Source organism: Arvicanthis niloticus, chromosome 30 (genome assembly GCF_011762505.2).
Source record: "Arvicanthis niloticus isolate mArvNil1 chromosome 30, mArvNil1.pat.X, whole genome shotgun sequence".
NCBI lineage: Eukaryota > Metazoa > Chordata > Mammalia > Rodentia > Muridae > Arvicanthis > Arvicanthis niloticus.
In genome coordinates this window covers 3,229,832-3,250,101 of record NC_133438.1, presented here as the reverse complement: position 1 = coordinate 3,250,101, position 20,270 = coordinate 3,229,832, and the positions used below count along the sequence as shown (strand labels likewise).

General features: G+C 38.7%; 1 protein-coding gene across 1 annotated transcript in view; it reads right to left on the bottom strand.

Annotated features, from left to right (window-relative positions):
- Nucleotides 1–10,255: 10,255 nt before the first annotated feature.
- The window catches only part of LOC143440773 (vomeronasal type-1 receptor 4-like), a 96,917-nt gene continuing 86,902 nt past the window's right edge, over nucleotides 10,256–20,270 (bottom strand). Inside the window, exon 8 of the mRNA XM_076927552.1 lies at nucleotides 10,256–10,666. Within this exon, the coding sequence (XP_076783667.1) occupies nucleotides 10,256–10,666 (411 nt within the window). The remainder of the gene's footprint in view (nucleotides 10,667–20,270) is intronic.

Genomic DNA, 20,270 nt, shown 5'->3' with positions numbered 1-20,270 from the left:
AACAATCTAACTATAAGGAAATGAGAAACTATGGCTGGCCATGAATTTGTTCTTCATGAGGCCCCGCTCCTATCATTGTAGCTGTAGCCTGCACCAGGCCTATAAAAATAGGATTGCATCTTTAACCTCTTACAGAAATTAATTCAAAATGAATAAAGATTTTTGACATAATCTTGAGCTTTTTTGACAATATATTATTGAGAGATTTTTTTCATCATCAGGGATATTTGATAATAAAATTCCTTTGTTGTTGTTCTGTCTTTATCTGGTTTGACATCAAGGTAATTGCAGCTTCATGAAAAAGAGTTTTGAATAAACTAATATATCCATTTTAGAAACCAGTTTTGTAGTCTTCCAGAATGTGAAAAACTGAACTATTTGAATCAACTGTTCATCTTCTGGTGCTATACTCAGAAAACTCTATATCATGTTGTGTAAAGTGGGGGGGGTGTCCCACGTCTGCCCTGCCATGGGGCTTGGGCCACTGCTCGAGGAGGCAGGACATGGGAAGGGGGAAGTTTGGCTATGCCAGGCAGGTGTCTAGTTATGGAAAGCTGCTGCCAGGACACTGCTCCAGGGGTGGGGGAGGGCAGTTTGAAACAAAGGGGAGCTGGAGCTAGCTTGGAGTGTCCTTGGGCCTGCAGGGTGGTTGAGTTCTCAGGCTCTTGGGCACCCAGAGCCTTTCTTGGTGGAAGCTGCAGAAGGGATGGGAGCTAAGTGGGGGCCTATGGGCTGGACTGGCCCAAAGCTGAAGGGAAGAGGGGGAGAGAAGCACCCAAGGGTAAAATCCTAGGCTTGGCTTACCTTGTTGCAGTCAGCTGGCTTGGATTGGTGGTCGCTGTGGCTGGGAACACAGAGATTTTTTTCTGCAGGAGATTAGACAGCAGTTCTGTAGGTGAAGGCCTGTTCCATCCTTTCCCACAGCAGATCCCCATGAAAGAGAGACAGTCCATGGTTTTAAGACATTTGTTGTCATGGCAGGAAAGTGGATGAGAAACCATACCCCTGTTTCTTAGGGCAGGCCTGAGGTTAAACACCTTTGCAGGGAGGAGGGTTTGGGAAAGAATGCTTAATTTGCTAAGCCCTTCTGGCCATTAGGTACCTCATTAAAATAGAGATCTGTCTTGAGGCCACATGGCCTGTAGTCTTGCTCTCTACCTATGGAGGAGCTACCTATGGCACTGCCCTATGTGACTGAAGTACACAAATCTATGGAGGTGTCTGGGGGTGGGGCAAAATGCCTGCCTTCCATTAGGGTCACCTGGGACCCACCTGGGACCCCTCAGGATCACTTGGTGTCTCCAGAATTTCTGGCCTGTGCCCCACCAGAAATCAGGCTGCTTTCACAGTCTATAATATCATACTAGAGAAACATTTTTTTTGTCAGTAACCATCACTGATTTTTTTATTGATGCAATGAGACAGAACCCTTCAACATATCCATAAATAGATAAATCAAATATTCAATATTTCATATATAAAATGGACTAAAATTCTACCAGTGTGAAAGATGGAATCACAAAATATGTAGAAAAAATGATCAAGTTATTGGTTGATTGGTTGATTGACTGATAATGGATAAAACTCAGCCATGTCAACTAAACACAGAAAGAAAAAAGTCTACATGTTCTGCTTCATGGAGATCCTAACCTATAATGTCTCCACATATATATGCAAAAGAATGTAAGTGTAACTTCAGTTACAACATTTATAAAGTAGACTCAGAAAGGTCATATTAGGTAATAGGCAGGAAGAGTATCCAGAATTTATTTAAAAAGTATACACAAAACTATATATTTATATTCAATGTTGTCAGTTTAATTTTGGTTCTGGTGGAGATGGATATAAAAATGTAATTGCTTCTGAGAGTTTAGAACACTTAGCAAATCTCTATGGCTTCACCAGGGCTAGTCTAACTTTCTGTAGATCAGTGAAATGTACAAAAGTTTAGCCTGAGCATGTATTCCATTTACTGGTTATTTTATTGTAGTTTTTTTTAAGGCTTTTATTGGTATGTTCATTACAATAAAGTGATTTTAATTTGAAATGAAATACTACCAAAATTTTTCCAAAGATGAAGAATCCGTTCTACATTTAGCCATCAGTAAATGTAATGTATCACACAAATGAACTCAATGTCAGAAATCCCTTGATTATCATGTTACATGCCAGAAAATTGTAATTTATTAATATTTTATTGTAATTCTATTCTCATAAATATATACTGACTACAGATTTCCCTGTTTCTACTCCACTCAGTTTCTCTCCTACCATGAAGATCAAGTCTCTTTCTGTCATTACAAAACAACATGACATCAAAAGTAACAAAAGATACAGAAAGATAAAACAAAAACCATCACAGTGAAGCTACAAGAGTCAGACCCTTAATAGACCACCTTCAGTTATGTTTAATATTCAACAATGTTAACAACTTTTAAAAAATAGTACCATAATTGGGTATATACTGCAAAACACAACTTTTCTAAAGATATTTTCTCTTAGAGCCACATGAATAAAGTGATCACATTGTGGGAAGGATAAAGACAATAAGGAGGAAAGAACATGAAAACGATACCTTGAAGGAACCTGGGGATGACACCACTACAGTGGACATCAGTTGATAAAAGGTGGTCCCCAAATTACAAAGGCTCTAGTGGCCAGGACTATGTATTGGGGGTGATAGAAGAGTTGAAGATGCCTAAACCTTGAGCAGCACAGCACGTGAAGGAAAATACAGAGGACATATTTTTCTAGTTATCATGTCAAAGAAAAACTTAATAATGACATCAAATCTGAATAATATGTTATTAATGGATATCTTATCTAAAATTAAAGCACATCTGATAAGAAAATTATAACACTACTCAGAGTATATATATGGTCTTGTGACAGGGCAAAGGTTCCTCTTTTTGTACCAGTCAAAACCATCTTTGGTTTAACCAGAAACTGACATTCTCCTATTCCTACCCTTGCTTTTAACCCCCTTCATGGAAAGTGCCATTGGAAAGCAACCAATATGTTCTAAAATCTTATCATCAAAATGTAGTCTGTTGAACTGGTTCAGTGCTTTAAGTCATTTTCCCTGCAACTGTCAACCAGCATGTGACTTTTGTGGGTTCTTTGCTGTGTTTTAACATAATGCTTTTACTGATTTTTTGAGGAAATTTTATATCATGACCCCTATCACACTCACTTCTCTGTCTTTACAGCACCACTGAAATCATGCTCTCCATCGCTCAGCAGGCAAACAATTCAGGCAGCAGCAGTAGGTCCATGCTGGGTGCCTAGTAGTGGAGCCTTGGACTAGTTCTATTGATCTGTTTCTTGGAGAGCACTACATCTCTGCATATCTCCACGTTTTCAGTGCAGGCAGTCCCATGACTCATTGGACAAGACCATTATGCTTGAGACTGGTAGTTCCATAAGGTCTTCTATCATCTTCATGAGATGGGATATTAGATTGAAATCTTGCTTTTCCTGTGTGTTAGAATATCCAGGGCTTGTTCTGGTGGGTGAACTGGGTTCTGATGGTGTTATGTGGCATGTGTTTCTGTTGCTTATATTCATGTGGTTGGCTCTCACAATCTGGTTGTCTCTGGTGTTATCTGGCCTTGCTATCTCTGACTGGAGCCTGTCCCTCCTGTGAGTCTGGTTATGATGGATAGCCTTAAGTCTCTGGGTGTGGAAGGGGTTCTGGATTGATCAATTGTTGAGCCTGTGAATCTGATTGTGATAGACCTAATGGAAGTCAAGTTGTCTCTGGGTGTGGGAGGGGGTCTTGAGTGCCAGATCTGTCCTGGGCAGTGTTACAGGCCAGAAAGAACATGTGCCTCTAGCAGGGCAGATAGGTCCCATGTCCACTGGGCCTTATGAGGGTCCAAGTTAGGCCAAGTAATGGGACAAGGATCACCTCACTTTTGAGTCTGATTGCAAGGGACTACTGAGAGTCAAGCTGTCTCTGTGTGTGGGCAGTGGTCTAGAGCATTGGATTTGCCCTGGGCACAGTTGTAGGCCAAAAGGAAGATGTTTCTCCTATTGAATAGATAGGTCTTGTGTCTACTGGGCCTCAAGGGGGTCCCAGTTAGGCCAGGTATTAGGGAGGGGGTGTATGTCTTATCTATGAGCCTGGATATGATAGACCTCCTAAGAGTCTAGCTGTCTCTGGGTGTTCCAATAATCTTGTGTAAAGAGAATTTTTTTTCTGAGTGTTAGAGCTACTGTATAGAAATATTGTCGAGAGAAAGAATATAATTTTCCCTGGGGAAGTTGCCTTAATTGGTTACAAAGATCAACTGGTGATCCTTCCGGTCTGGGCCCAGGAACTGAGCAGATCCAAGACAGCAGCTTGGCCCCCAATCACACAGAACCCAGAGGAAGCAGGGGTCCCAGGAACTCTAATGTGGGCAGTATCTTAGGTAAGCAGACAGCAAAGTTCACCCCAAAGTGGGAGTAAACAGGGAGACCCACAAGGACACAGGAAGTCACTCCCAGTCTGGAGCACTGGTTCCCTTTGGTTTGGGCCAGGGCACTGAGCAGACCTTGGGCAGCAGCTCTGCCCCCAATCTCTAAGAACCCAGAGGAAACTGGGCTCCCAGGACTCTAACCTGGGCAGCATCCAGTCTGCCCTTGAGCACTGAGCAGATTTTGGACCCCAGGGCTTACCCCAGTAGTTACACCCACCCCACAAAGTTCTGATACAACCAAGATAATAGGAAAGACAGGCTCCAGTCAGGGACAGGGCAGGTAGCACTAAGGAGATACAGATGGCAAAAGGCAAGTGCAAGAACATAAGCATCAGTAACCTAGGGTACTTGACATCATTAGAACCTAGTTCTTCCACACTTGAAAGTCCTGAATTCTCCATGTCACCAGGAGAGCAAGATTCGGATTTAAAATCACTTCTAATGATGATGATAGAGGACCTTAAGAAGGACATAAATAACACTCTCAAAGAACTTGAGGAGAACACAGGTAAACAGGTAGAAGCCCTTAAAGAGGAAACACAAAAACACAACCAAACAGGTGAAGGAATTGAACAAAACCATCCAGGACATAAAAATGGAAGTACAAACAATTAATAAATCACAAAGGGAGACTATGCTGGAGATAGAAAACCTAGGAAAGAAATCAGGAGTCATAGACACAAGCATCACCAACAGAATATAAGAGATAGAAGACAGAATATCAGGTGCAGATGATACCATAGAAAATATCAACACAACTGTCAAAGAAAATGCAAAATGCAAAAAGATCTTAACACAAAATATCCAGGAAATCCAGGACACAATGAGGAGACCAAACCTAAGGATAATAGGTATAGATGAGAGTGAAGATTCCCAACTTAAAGGGCCAACAAATATCTTCAACAAAATTATAGAAGAAAACTTCCCCAATCTAAAGAAAAAGATGCCCATAAACATACAAGAAGCCTATAGAACGCCAAATAGACTAGACCAGAAAAGAAATACCTCCTGTCACATAATAAGCAAAACCCCAGTGCACAAAACAAAGAATATTAAATGCAGTAAGGGAGAAAAGCCAAGTAACATATAAAGCCAAATCTATCAGAATTACACCAGACTTCTCAGGAGATATTATAAAAGCTAGAAAATGCTGGACAGATGTCATACAGACCCTAAGAGAACACAAATGCCAGCCCAGGCTACTATACCCAGCAAAACTCTCAATTACCATAGATAAAGAAACAAAGATATTCCATGACAAAACCAAATTTACACAATATCTTTCCACAAACCTAGCATTACAAAGGATAATAGCAGGAAAGCTCCAATACAAGGAGGGAAATCATACCCTAGAAAGAGCAAGAAAATAACCCTCTTCCAACAAATTAAGAAGAAGATAGGCACACAAAGATAACTTCACCTCTAATAACAAAAATAAGAGGAGACAACAATCACTGTTCCTTAATATCTCTTAACATCAATGGACTCAGTTCCCCAATTAAGACATAGTCTAATGGACTGGATACATAAATGGGACCCAGCATTTTGCTGCATACAGGAAACCCACCTCAGTGCAAAGACAGACTCTACCTTAGAGTAAAAGGCTGGAAAACAAATTTTCAAGCAAATGGTCCTAAGAAACAAGCTGGAGTACGCTTTCTAAAATCTCCAGCCCAAGAACACAAAAGGGGGGGGGGGACTCATGGCTCCACCTGTATAGGTAGTTGAGGGTGGCCTTGCTAGGCTTCAGTGGAAGTGGACAACCTTGGTATCTGAAAGTTTGGATTCCCTAGTGTTGGTGAATTGCAAGAGCAGGGAAGCAAGAATGAGAGGATGGTGGGAGCACACCCTCACAGTAATTGGAGTTGGAGAATGGGGTAAGGGATTAGGCATCAGTGGAAGTGGAGGGCCTAGGTGCCTGAAAATTTGGATTTCCTGATGTTGGGAAATTTGAGACCAGGAAAGCAAAAATGGGAGGATGGTGGGAGCACACCCTCATAGAAACTCCCAGAATTATATGGATTAGATATGACAGAAGCAGGCCACCAGAAGACTAGATTCCAGAATTCAAATAAACAATTATCTTGACACTAAAATTTGTTTTGAGAATTTTAATACTGCAGAATACATAGCCTTGATGTATCTACTCATCAGGCAAGCTGAGCAGACCTGCTCGAACCTCTGATGTCCTGGAATTCCAGCTGGATGCAGTGAAGACACAGTGTCAGAGGCTTATCAATTTCCTCTTCCCCCAACCCCTCTTCTAATATCTCAACATCCATAATCAGCTTGAAGAAGTTAATGAAGAGTCAGCGCCCCTATTCCCTGGGCTTGGGGACTGAGGTGGTTAATATTGGGCTATCTTTCTTGGGAAAAGTAGTGGTTTTGGTGGAACAGGGAGGATTAACTAGGATTTATTGCATAGCCATAACCTACATGTAGAAATAGGTATAATTGTTATTAAGATGAAGTTATAATTTCTTAAATGGTACAAAATTTGCTTTGATTTCAAATTCAAGGTTTTCATTGGTATGAGCTTCTTATTAATATAAAAGTGAGATGAATATTGTTACAATCATAGGCATTGCACCTGTGTAACAACACATTTAGGAATACAAGGCTTAGACCCAGTCCTTCTTTAACTTTTTTTAACTTATTTAAGATGGTTAGCCTGTGAGTTAAGGGACTATAGCAAATTTGTGGCTTTGAGTTTATTGTTAGGATGTTTTCTATATTTTCTTTAGAAATAGCTGAGAGGAGTTAACAGACAACAGTCTAGATTGCCTAACATAAATAGTTGGTTTTCAAAACATCAGAAATCCTCAGAATTGACATTACAAACATTTCTGTATTAATGTTCATTTTGATTAGAGACCTGTCTGCTCCTGACAGCTTCCTGTCTTGGATTCCAAGAAGAAATTGAGCATCTTTGGAGTAATTCCAATTGTGGTGAGTCAGCCACTAGGCAAGAATTGCCTCTTTCCATCTACAGACAAATCACTGTCCAGAAAAGAACATACTTGCAGAATAGTCGACTGATTATATCTGCCAAGACAGAGTAATCAGCCCTTAATAATTCTGCATCACTAGGTCTGTCAGATGATCCTGGGCCAGAAGGCTGAAGGTCAGATGCTCCAACGTTCTGTAGTATAGGGACTGTCCAGGTGTTCAGCGGTCTCTATAAATTGGCTATGTTTTAGAAGCTATGCTTTGTGCTTCCCATAATTTCAGTCAACTCAGTCATTCTGGATTTCTGATGGGGTTGAAAACTTAGAGTCTCATAGCCAATCCTTGCTATTTACTTTGAGAGAAAAGATTTGAGAGGATGGTTTTCAGCTGACATCCATTCTAAAGCCAAGAAAAAAAAGCCAGGTTCAGAAGTAAGTCTTTTATTTAGGAGAGATTACAGAGGTTCTGCTTGGTCAACAAAATGATGGACTGGGTATTAGGTCTATCTTGTACCTTAGTGACATAAATTGGTATAGTTATGCTCTAACTGTATTTTGAGAGAAAACTTTTATTTTAACAGGAAGGGTGATATGTAGGAGGAGCTAAGGTGGGAGGAGTAAGGAGAGGGAGAGTAAGGAAAGGAGGAAGAGAAGAAGAGTAGGAGCTAGGTGATGAGAGAGAAAGAGAGAGGGAGGCCAGACATGAAGGCAGATGTTCACATGTTTCCGCCAGTCAAAGATAGTTGATATAACTAGGTTGGGTATTGGGTTGCACTTCTGATTGATATTGAGCATTACCAAATTTAAAAGCCGTTGGTTAACATTAAAAAATTGTATAAAAGCAAAAAGGAGAAGGGGGTATATGATAGGGGTTTTCTAGGGAGGAGGAATGGGAAAAAGGGGTGGCACCTGAAATGTAAATAACATATCCAATAAAAAAAGAATCAACTGGTGAACTCTGAAATTATTTACATACAGAAGATATTATGAAGACTGAGAAGAACTTCCTAAACTTCATTTTACATAGAGATTTAAAGGAAAAGAAGCAAGAGAACAGATTCCTACACCTGCTTGTATTGCAGCAGAGCTCATAACAGTTTCTAAGTAACATTGAGGTCTTGAAGGATAATGCACTTACAGAAATTGAACCTGCAAAGCCCACAGTATTTCTGAAACAACTAAAAAAAAGATAAAATATTTTGAATAGATGCTTCTAAAAAGTGGCCACAGGAAACTGAAAAGTAAGATGACCCTTGAGAGCTGAATGCTGCTGAGAATGATGAATCTGTACCCTATTGCAGCTTCTTAGCCAACAAGTCTCAAGCACAAAGGTCTTGCCCAATGAGTCATGGGGCTACCTGCACTGACAGCAGGGAGATATGCAGAGGCATGGTGCTCTCTAAGAAACAGGTCAATATGAAGTAGCGAAGTAGAGCTGATCCTCTGCTGTACCACTTGACCCCAAGCATGGACCCACTGCTGCTGCTGCCTGAATTGCTTGAGTACTGAGCAATGGATAACATGGTTCAGTGGGGCTGTAAAGACTGGGAAGTGAGTTTGAACGGGTTCATGATGTGAAATTCCCCCTGACATCACTAAAAATATTAAGTTTTTTTAAAAAGGCAAAGAATCCACAAAAGCCACATGCTACTTGATAGCTTCAGGGAGAAATGAGGTAAAGCACAGAAGCAGTTCAATAATATACATTTTGACCACTAATTTTTAGAATATAGTTGGGGACTTTCCAAGATGACTTTCCATGAAAGGGGTTAAAATTCAAAGTGGGAGTGAGAGGATGTCAGTTTCAGGTTAAACAAAGAAGGCTTCATCTGATACAAGATAGAGAAAACTTTGCCCTGTCAGGACACAATAGATATATTCTGAATAGTATTAAAATTTTCTCATCGGTTATGTTTTAATTTTAGATAAGTTATCAACTAATGATTTATATTATTAAGATTTGTTATCATTATTAAATTTTTCTTTGACATCATAACTAGAAAATATGTCCTCTATATTTTCCTTCACGTGCTCTGCTGCTCATGTTTTAGACATTTTCAACTCCTTTGTTACCCCAATATGTACTTCTGACCATTACAGCCTTTGTCATTTTGGAGGGCACTTTTCATCAACTGATGTCCACTGTAGTAGTGCCATCCCCTGTTTCCCTCTAGATACTGTTCTCATTTTCTTCCTTCTTCATTGCCTATATCCTTCCCACAATGTGATCACTTTATTGATGTAACATGAGTAGAATATGTTTTTAGAAAAGTTGTGGTTTGCTCTTTGTACCCAACTATGGTATTATTTTTAAAAAGTTGTTTACATTTTGCACATTAAACATAACTGAAGGAGGACTCTAATGATCTGACTCTTGCAACTTAAGTTTGATGGTTTGTGATTTATCTTTCTGTATTGTGTTTTGTTATGTCTTGATGTCATGTTATTTTGTAATGACAGAAAGACAGTGGATCTTCATGGGAAGGGAGAAACTGGGTGAAGTAGAGTCATAAAAAGCTGCAGTCAGGATATATTTGTGAGAATAGAATTATTTTTAATATAATTTTAGGAAAAATATTTTCTGGCATCTAACATTATAATCATGTAATTACTGTTATTAAATCCATTTGTGTGATACATTACATTTTCTGCAATGGCCCTCATAATATAATCAGTTCATGTAGGCTACTGATTACACCAGCAAACAAATTCCCATTCTCATTTTCAAAAACTCTACCATGTCAAGGTAATATGACTTAATTCTCCGTGTTGACCTTTTGATGAAGAGTAGGAGTTAACACCAGGAAAACAAGTAAAATACACCATTAAAATACTTAAATAAAATTAGGAAATGTTATTCCACATCCAGATCAAATTGAATCTAGGCATAATAGAGTAATGACTCATTAGAACAAAGGGTCCCAAAGATGGAAAACATAGAGAAGTGAGGCAGGTGACATTCACCAGCCACCAACTGTGATGACAGAAAAGAGCAATGCAGCCTTGTAAGACAGAGGAGACAGTACAAAGTGCCAGAAAGGTAGACACCAGGACAAGAATGTTCTGGGTGGCTCTGAATTCTGGAGAGTTTCTCCTTGAAACGTGACTGCTGTGGATGTATTGAACTCTCTGCTTGTGTCTGTACAGAATCACAATCATGGAGCCACTGGACCAGGCAATGAGCACAGAAAAGAAGATTTCAGGACACATCACCAATGCTGCATAGAGCATGTCATTAATTTCATTATGCCAGGACTCCAGTTGTAATTTCTAACAAAAAAATGATTTTGGTTATCATATTCCAGAATTCCATTCCATGATTGGGCATGATTTTCCCTAGATTATAGCCACATCCATTTTTCTGGTCAAAATGAATGAAAAGTATTAATAAATGATACTTATTAATTATTAAAAAGTAATATGTGTTAATCTAAATTGCTACTGAGAAGAAAATCAGAGGGGTCCTTAAAGCTCTGGAATACAATGTCATCATAAACTTTAGTCTATGTGCTCTATGTACTGTAGCAATACTTTTTGAAATTCTGACAGTAGCAATTATACCTTATACTACATACTTACATACACTACAATATTGTCAGATTGGTAAGATTTCAGGACACACCTGGTAATCAGAAAGATGCCTTCATCATCATAGAATATGCACCCTTATGGGCAGGATTACTTGTCCTGTGAGATGCAATGAAAATCGAGAACCAGTAGTAACAAGAATAATCTAAGACTGTAACATTATACACTTATTTTCTAGCCATGTTATAGAGGAAGACAATTTTAATGACTATTATTTACCTCAAACATCTCAGTTCTTAAAGAACATTTTATCTAATATTAAGTGGTGAATAATGAAAAATTAATACCATTCAGAATTATATTTATGGATGTATGTGTATATATATATATATATATTCATAGATAAGAAATTTGTTTAAGTGTATAAAACATTTAAATGATGGTTCAAGTGACAGAATACATACTATTATGAGTTAGTTCTTATGCAATATCATAATACCTAGATATACAAGCTTGTATGCACATGCAGGTATGTGCTGTTAGATATCTGTGGACATCTTGTGTGATGCAGTCTCCCAGCACCTGGGCCATGGGCTGTCCCTGAAACTATTTTTTTGTGTTTTGGTTTCATTCCAGTCACTGGCTGCCTTATTTGGCCTCAGTGGAAGATAATATGCCCATTTCTGCAGTCTTGATATGCAGAGTTGGAGGGATTCCCAGGGGTTGTCCACCCTCTCAGAGGTAAAAGAGAAGGAAGGATGGGCAGCAAACAGAATGTAAAGTGAATTAAATAAATAAATAAATGGGAAAATTTGTATGTGTAATAGTCATGCACCACTTAAAAGACAACAGTGGAAATGGTGAGAATGAAGGCAGTGACTTAATCAGCCCATCCAAGCAGTGTAGTTGGAGAAAATTCTCAGGATACCACACCTGCAAGTCAAGTTGTCACAAAATTCTTTTTAGACCAGGAGAGATCCCATGGCAGAATCTGAAAGTAGCAACTATGAATCGGTACTATGCTGATTCAAGAAGCCCCAGTTGGGGAAATGTTGCTCTACAAACTCCTGAGCTATGCTCAGACAGAATCTGACAGTCAAGAATTGGGATAGGATGGGCAGTGAAGTCTGGAATTTGTAGAATATAAAGTAGAGAAACGAGCTGTGACTTTAGGAACTACCAATACTTACAGTCTTCCCTTCCCCATGTGCTGGGCCTGCAGAACACCTTGGGGAATGGCTATGTCAGTAAATAAAAAGGACTGTCTTAACTAAAGTAAGACAGCTTAAGGAAAATCAATAGTGTAGATTCTGTCTCGATACCCTTTCTCAGCTTATAATTTTTAAAATGTGGGATTATACGGAAGTGAGTATGTTTTGAATCCACAAAACTAAAATGGGGCCCATAAATGTTCCTCAGTTGCCTCTATGAGAGAGTCTTGTAAATGTAAGGAAATATGTAAGATGAAGAAGTAGAAGGAAAAATGTATGTGGAACACTTAGGTTGGAGATTGATTCCAATGCTTTGATTCAATCAGTAATCGACATGTCCAAATACTAAAGGTCTGTGTTCCCAGTTGGGTTTGATCTACCAATAAAGAGGACAGTGGCCAATATCTGGGTAAAGGGAGGTTATGCAGAACCCTTAGAGTTGTGTAGGCTAGGACACAGGGAGGACATCTGGAGACATCCTGAGGAAGCAGTAGGATAGGGATAGACATAGGAGCTGTAGGAGAGTAAGCTATTGAGCCATGTAAGAATACAGGTAAGTAGCCACTAGTTACTCCCTCGATTGGGCCTGGGGTTGCTAGTGAAGGTTAATGAGTCCCCAGCCTTTGAGGTAGCCAAGGTATTTTAAAATTAACTGGTGTGTGTGTGTGTGTGTGTGTGTGTGTGTGTGTGTGTGTGTGTGGCTGTGGCTGTGGCTGTGTGTATGTGTCTTCCATTCATGAATCCAGGTATCTCCTGAGCAGGTGCAGACATGTGATCCTCCAGGAGTCAAAGCAATGTAGCTCAAACTCATCACTACACACATAAGCTGGAGTTAGTGTAGGCAGAAGGGAGAGTGAAGAGTTGGTTCAATCCAAATACTAAATAGTAAAAAGCCAAAAAGAAACGTACTTCATTTAACTAATTTCCCCTCCTTCCCTTCACCCTCCCACTCTGGCACTGCTGGCTTCAGCCAGGCCCCACCCACTCTGGCCAGGACCATTAAAAAAATAACCCAAAAAGTGAAAAATTTAAAATGAACAAAAAAAATGTACAAAAAATAGTTGAAAATGCCAGATTTTGATATAGTTCTAGTAATGCAGCAACATCCTGCCTTTTCAATGACTGTGCATGCCACTAATGCCTGTTAGTGGCATGCCTATATCTACTTACATGAAACAAATAGAAACCTGTTTGACAGAAAGTACAACCCTTAGAATACCAACGAAAATAAATTTCTTTGTATCAAAAGAGAGAGAGAGAAAGAGAGAGAGATGGAGGTGATAATCTAGTAATATTCTTGCTAATTTCAGCTTGCATAACACTCACATGTTCCCAGTAACAGCCCATGATGAATTAATCAATATAGACAGAGGATACACAGTTCTACAAATGCACAGACCATTGAAAATCATAAAGATTTTTTTCCTGCTTCATCTACTGGATTTCAAGCGATGTTTCATTTGTGAAATTCTATGAGATATATGATTATGAATTTTGTTTCCTTAATTGAAAATGCACAAATCACAAAATAAAGAAATTCAGTTTGGTTTAAGATTGTTAAAGAATGGCATCTGGTGTCCACACATGAGATTTGTTAATTTCAATTTGAGACTAGTATCCCAACAAACTTGATCCAATATTTATGAAAAATGCAACAGATATGTAATTCATGAAAATGTTAATCAAAATACTATCAGAAGTGTGTTCTTTGTCTGTGCTTTTGCTGCTTTATCTGATAGTAATTAATACAGAAATTATGACAATCAAGGTTACATGTTGTCCACCAGGGGAAATTGAAAACCCAATATCCTTGGAAGCTTTTTTAGTTCTGTTTATCTGGAGTTGTTGGCTTGCTGAGAGCACAGTCACATTTCTAGGAAACTGATGGCAGTGGACCTACCCTACCACATCTGTGAAGATGGAAAAGTTACAAAAAATGACAGGAAGCTTTATTGTAAGAGCTGCAAACTTTGAGACTCCTTGAATGATAGCAACTTATATGATCCACATGTTGGAGATTTCAGGTTTTGGACATCCTCCTGAATTTATTGTAAAGAAGCAAGATAAAATATTAAGGAAAAGTAACAGTGACCAATGTACACCACAGTGTGAGACCACTTTTTTTCTAAGATCTGTGAGGTCACTGTGTGTTATCTGGACATTTGTTTCCATAGTCATAGGATTTTGCTCACAAGGGTACAGTGTGGTCACACTGGTCACATCCACTGAAATTCAATATTCTCACTTGGAAATATTCATGTAAAAATGTTGAAAAATGTAAGCATAAAATAGAAAATACATTTTTATTTAAGTGTACAATTAGCAAACAGCAGTGACAGCGTATAAGTCACTATCCTTTCAGTTTGACAATTTCTTTGAGTAGGATCTGAAGGAATTGGATAGTAGCATTATTTCCACAGCCAAGGCATGACCTTAGAAGCACAAAGGGCAAGAGAGACTGTCAAAACAAAAAGTGCTTAAGGATAGATACAGAAGATCACTGGCACATCAAGAGATATCTTGACTCCCAGGAGCTCTGGCTATAAGCAGGCTCACAGGTGAGACACTTTTCCATGTAAATACCTGGCCTACCTGGGACCCCAATGGGGCCCAGTGGATGCAGGACCTATCTGCAGAGATACAAATTTCTTCTACCATATAACACTGCCCTGGGAAGATTTGGCATTCCAGAACTCCTCCCACCCCAAGAGACAGCTTGACTCCCAAGAATTCAATCACAACCAGGCTCACAAGCTCACAGATCAATCTCTCTAGACTCTCTCTCACACCCAGAGACTCAAGGTACATCATAGCCTGGCTGACAGGAGAGACAGACTTCAGTCAGGCATCACAAGGCAGTTAACATCATCGATAAGCAAACGACAAGATGGAAGCACAAGAACATAAGCAACAGAAATGAATGCCAATTGAAATCCCTTGAATAAATAAAAAAAACCCACAATCACACAGATGAAGACATTGAACAAATCCATCCAGGATGCAAAAACAGAAATTGAAACAATAAAGAAATAACAAAGGGAGGCTTATGAGTGATGGAAATCCTAAGAAAGAGATCAAGGGTTACAGATGTAAGCAACACCAACAAAATACATATGATAGAAGAGAGAATCCCAAACATATAAGAGACCATAGAAGATATGGACACAACAGTCAATCTACAAAGTGCAAAAAGATCTTAACTCAAAACATTCAGGAAATTCAAGACACAATGAAAAGACCAATCCTAAGAATAATAGAAATATAAGAGAGTGAGGTTTCCAATTCAAAGGGTCAGAAAACCGTTTCAACAAAATCATAGAAGAAAAAAATCATGAACCTAAAGAAAGAGATGGCCAAAAAAAATTACAAGAAGCCAACAGAACACTAAGTACATTGGAAAGGACAATAAATCCCTTTCATCACATACTATTCAAAACAATAAATACACAGAACAAAGAAATAATACTAAAAGTGGCAAGGAAAAATGGCCAAGAAACATATTAAGGTAGACCTATCAGAATTACACTAGATTCCACAATGGAGACTCTGAAAGCAAGACTTGGACAGATAACATGCAGATCTTAAGAGAACACAAATGCCAGCCAAAGCTACAATACCCTGTAAAACTCTCAAGCACTATAGGTGGAGAAACTTAGATGTACTATGACAAAACCAAATTTATACAATATGACTCCACTAGTCTAGTTCTACGAAGGATTCTAGAAAGAAAAATCTAATACAAGGAGGAAAACTTTACCCAAGAGAAATAAAAAAATTAATAAACTCACCCCAAACCGAAGAGAACCACACAAACATGCTACCACCTCAAACAGCATAAATAATAGGATCAAACAATCATTCCTTTTAATATCTCTCTACATCAATGGACTCAGTTCCACAATATAAAGTCATAGGCTAACAGACTTGATACATAAACAGGACCCAGCATTTTGATTTATACAAGAGACACACTTTGGTGACAAAGAATTTCCAAGTAAATGGTCCCAAGACACAAGCTAGAATCACCATTTTATTATTCAATAAAATAGACTTTCAACCAAAATTTATCAAATGAGATGGGGAAAGACACTTCATACTCATAAAAGAAAAAAAACCCACCAAAGGAATCTCTCAATTTTTAAAATCTATGCCCTAATATAAGGGGCCCACATTTGTAAAAGAAACATTAGTAAAGCTCAAAACACATATTGAACCTCACACAATAATAGTGGGAGTCTTCAATACTACATTCTCTCCAATGGACAGATCATGGAAACAGAAACTAAACAGAGACATGGTAAAACTAACAGAAGTTATGAATCAAATGGATTTCACAGATATCTAGAGAACATTTCACCCTAAACAAAACAATATATCATCTTCTCAACATCTCATGGAGACTTCTCCAAAATCAACCATATAAACACATAACAAGACTCAAAATATACAAGAAGATTGAAATAATCCAATCATTCTGTCAGATTACCTCAGACTGAGGCTGGTCTTCAATATACTCCATATACTCCAGAAAATTGAGACACAATGAAAGCAATGATAAGAAGATAATTCACAGCACTCAGTGACTTCATAATGAAATTGGAAAAACCCTACACTAGCAACTTAACACATCTGAAAACTCTAGAACAAAAAGAAGCAAACACACCGAATAGAATATATGTAGATGTAGATGTAGCTGCATATGTATATATGGAAAGGAGCACTGCCTTTCTATGTATATTATTGCAATAATAATTTCAAAGAAATTTCAAAGAAATTTTCATGCAGCCATATGGCTGCTCTATCAAAGGATAACATCCAAAGGCCTTCTAGGTCTCAGTGATCCAACTGGGATGGCACACCTTTAATACCTCTGGCAAGAATACAAACATGCCATTAGTACATAGCTTTAATCTCTAACAATGTCATGTTTGTTGGAGAAGGGAGTAGCCATTTTGCAAGTGATAACTAATTGAAAAGCAAGCAAAGTGATTAATCAGTGAAAAATTTGACATAATGAGTATGAGATTGGATTTACCAAATTCTCATGAGATCAGCACATGAAGCAAAGATCTTAACAGAGGAGCACAGAGAAAGAGAGAGGGGGAAACAGTTTTACTGGGACCCTTTTATAAAAGAAGGTTGTATTTGAAGACAGAGGGAGCCAGGGAATGAGAATTAACAAGAAGGTTAGACGAGATTGAAAAGTTAGTATTAGGCCAGACAAAGCAATTCTGTGATAAGCTAACAGGATCCAGAGTGAATCAGTCAGCTTTTAGAGGAGTTTATCCCCCACAAAATTTGAGTTAACCTTCCATGCAAAGTTCACAAAGTGCTAGAAGTGTGAGTGTATTCAGAAATCACTATCTGAGATTACAATAACATGTTGTAAATAAAAGTTGAATCTGTATACTATAGTATGATATTGAAGGAAGAAGATCCACCAAGCTTCATATTCATGACGTAGAAGTATCTCTGCTGTCCAGATTTTCTTGTGGCAGAAAATGCTGTGTAGGTTTTATAAGAATAAAAACAGCAATGTTCTGTCTAAAAGCTTTACCCAAAATACTTCAGTACTGACCAGACAAGAAAGATGTGTCCATTGGCAATGTTGGCTTTATTGCCATGGGGTAGCTACATGTTTCTGAACACATTTTAGTCCTATTTCACAGGAATCAATGTCATGCCTTGTCCTGGCCAGCAAGGCATTAAACAGGGATCTGGGAAGGTCACCTGGAAGAGAAGATGGGGGAGAGGCAAACGCAAAGAAAGGCGATCTGTCTATAGGCTGATCAAATCACCCTTTTTACTTTTTCACGCAGGGGTAATATACACAAAAAAGGCAGGATGTGGGGGAAGGGGATGATGCAGGAGCATAAGTGTTTAGGGGAAATACAGATATCTTTCAGAACAGAGTATCAGCTTGGTGAAGCTTCAGGGGACAGGTCACTCCGACTCCACCTATGATTCACTTGTCCCTATCGAAGTTAGGGATAATAATAATATTAATAATCCAACAAGGTTACTTATCTACAAGGTCTATGACTAGAGCCTGGCAACTGTCCATCAAAGCTGCTTGTTTACAAAAGCTTCTAGCCATCTGTTTCAAGGCTTTTTTCACAGAGACCCAAGACTTTGTGCTAGCAGGCTGGCTTTCAGCTTATAGCTGATTCCAGGCCTTCAGTGTGCAAGCAGAGATGCCCCTGACAATGCCTGACCCTGTAATCTTTGGTAAAATTACATGATTTAGACAATTATGTGCTTAGTGTAGAACACATTACAAATCAATAATAAGAATAAAAGTCTGAGAGTGCTCAACCCTAAGTGGGATATCTGTGTTACCATCCTCTCACTCCTGCTCCTATGGATTATTTAAAGTACAGTTTGCTTTTGTGCTATTTATCAATTAATGAAGTTTTTTTGAAGAATATTTAATGTCTAGAATATTTTTGCTTTTCTTAACTATTTTTAACATAACTTATGTTTTGTACATTATGCATCTTAGTAATATTGGTATATTAAATAGGTATTACTTCCTTTTCTATAGCTCTGAACAAAATATCAGAAGGCAAAGTTGATGTGAAATTTATTTATGCACACACTCCTGCTATGGAGCCTGCTTATGCACTTGGTACTTTTCATAGTTTACATAGCTTGGGGCCTAGACTCAAGGCTAGTGGTGCTGAAGGAATAAGAAAAGGACATTTTCACAGACACGTATAAATGCATTTTGGATTGGTGGTGTTCTGTCACTGAAATTTGAAACATCATATTTATTAGGTATAACAGAGGACAAAGTGATAGTATTTGTCCATATTTTTTTGTAGATGATCACTCTTGAGCTGTTAATATCCATGATGAGGAATTCCCTTGTTGGTAGCCTTTTTACACCTTAAACAGAGATTCATAAACACTCATACACAGAATCTCCAGAAAAGCTTTTCTCTGCCTTTTGTATCTGGCCAGTCTGGATGGATTTACCCTCTACTACCTTATCATGGGCTAATTTATTTTTTTTTGAAACTATACCAGTATATGTATCAAGGAGAAACTTTCCAGAATTCATAGCCACCCAGATCATTCTGGCTCTGGTAGCTACCGTTCTGGCATTTTATACGGTTTTCTCTTTCTTACAAGAATGCATTGCTCTTTTTTTATAATCCAATTGGTGGCTATGAATATCACCTGCCTCAATCTGTGTTTTCCATCCTGTAGACCCTTTGTTCTTCTGAGTCATTACAGTATTATGCCCACATTATGTTTTGTCTGAATATGGAATACAACTTCCTAATTTTACATATTCCAATTATACATTTTAAACTCACACTTTTCTTCAGAAGGACAGTTCAGAGAATTAAATTAGTAGTACCATTCCTTTTTAAAGATCAGTCAAAATCCTTGGTGGAGTTTGTCATGTGGTTAAATCAGTAGACTACATGAGCTGAACATATTTTGTAAGGCAAATTTCAATTTTCAACTTGCAGATTGAAATTCTTTGCCCACCTGATGTACAAGGGATCTAGAAAATAAAAGATTCTCAATAAAAATCACCTTTAAAAAAATCATTTTTAAAGATATTTTTAGAATCCAGTCATTATTACCTATCCCTTCTGCCTTCCAACAAGTACTCATCTCTTCCCTCCTTTCTGTCTCCAAGAGGATATCCCCATAACTCCACACACCCTCGCACCCCACCAGTCCTCACCATTCCCTGGGTACTCAAGTCTCTCAAGGGTTAGGTGCATCTTCTTTCATTGAGGCTAGACATGACAGTCCTCTGCTCTGTATGTATCATGGGCCCAGATCAGCTAGTGTATGCTGCCTGGTTGGTGGCTCAGTGTCTGAGAGATTTCATGCATCCAGGTTTGTTGAGACTGCTGGTCTTCCTATGGGGTCACCCTCCTCCTCAACTTCTTCCAGTAATTTTCTAATTCAGCCACAGGCATATCTGACTGTAGCCCAGTGGTTCAGTGTATCTGCTTCCATCTGAGTCAAATGCTTGTTGGACCTTTTGGAGGGCAGCCATGCTAGGCTCCTGTTTGTAAGTACATCCTAGCATCAGTATAGTGTCAGGCCTTGGAGCCTACTCTTGAGATCCGTCCAAATTTGGACTGGTCAATGGA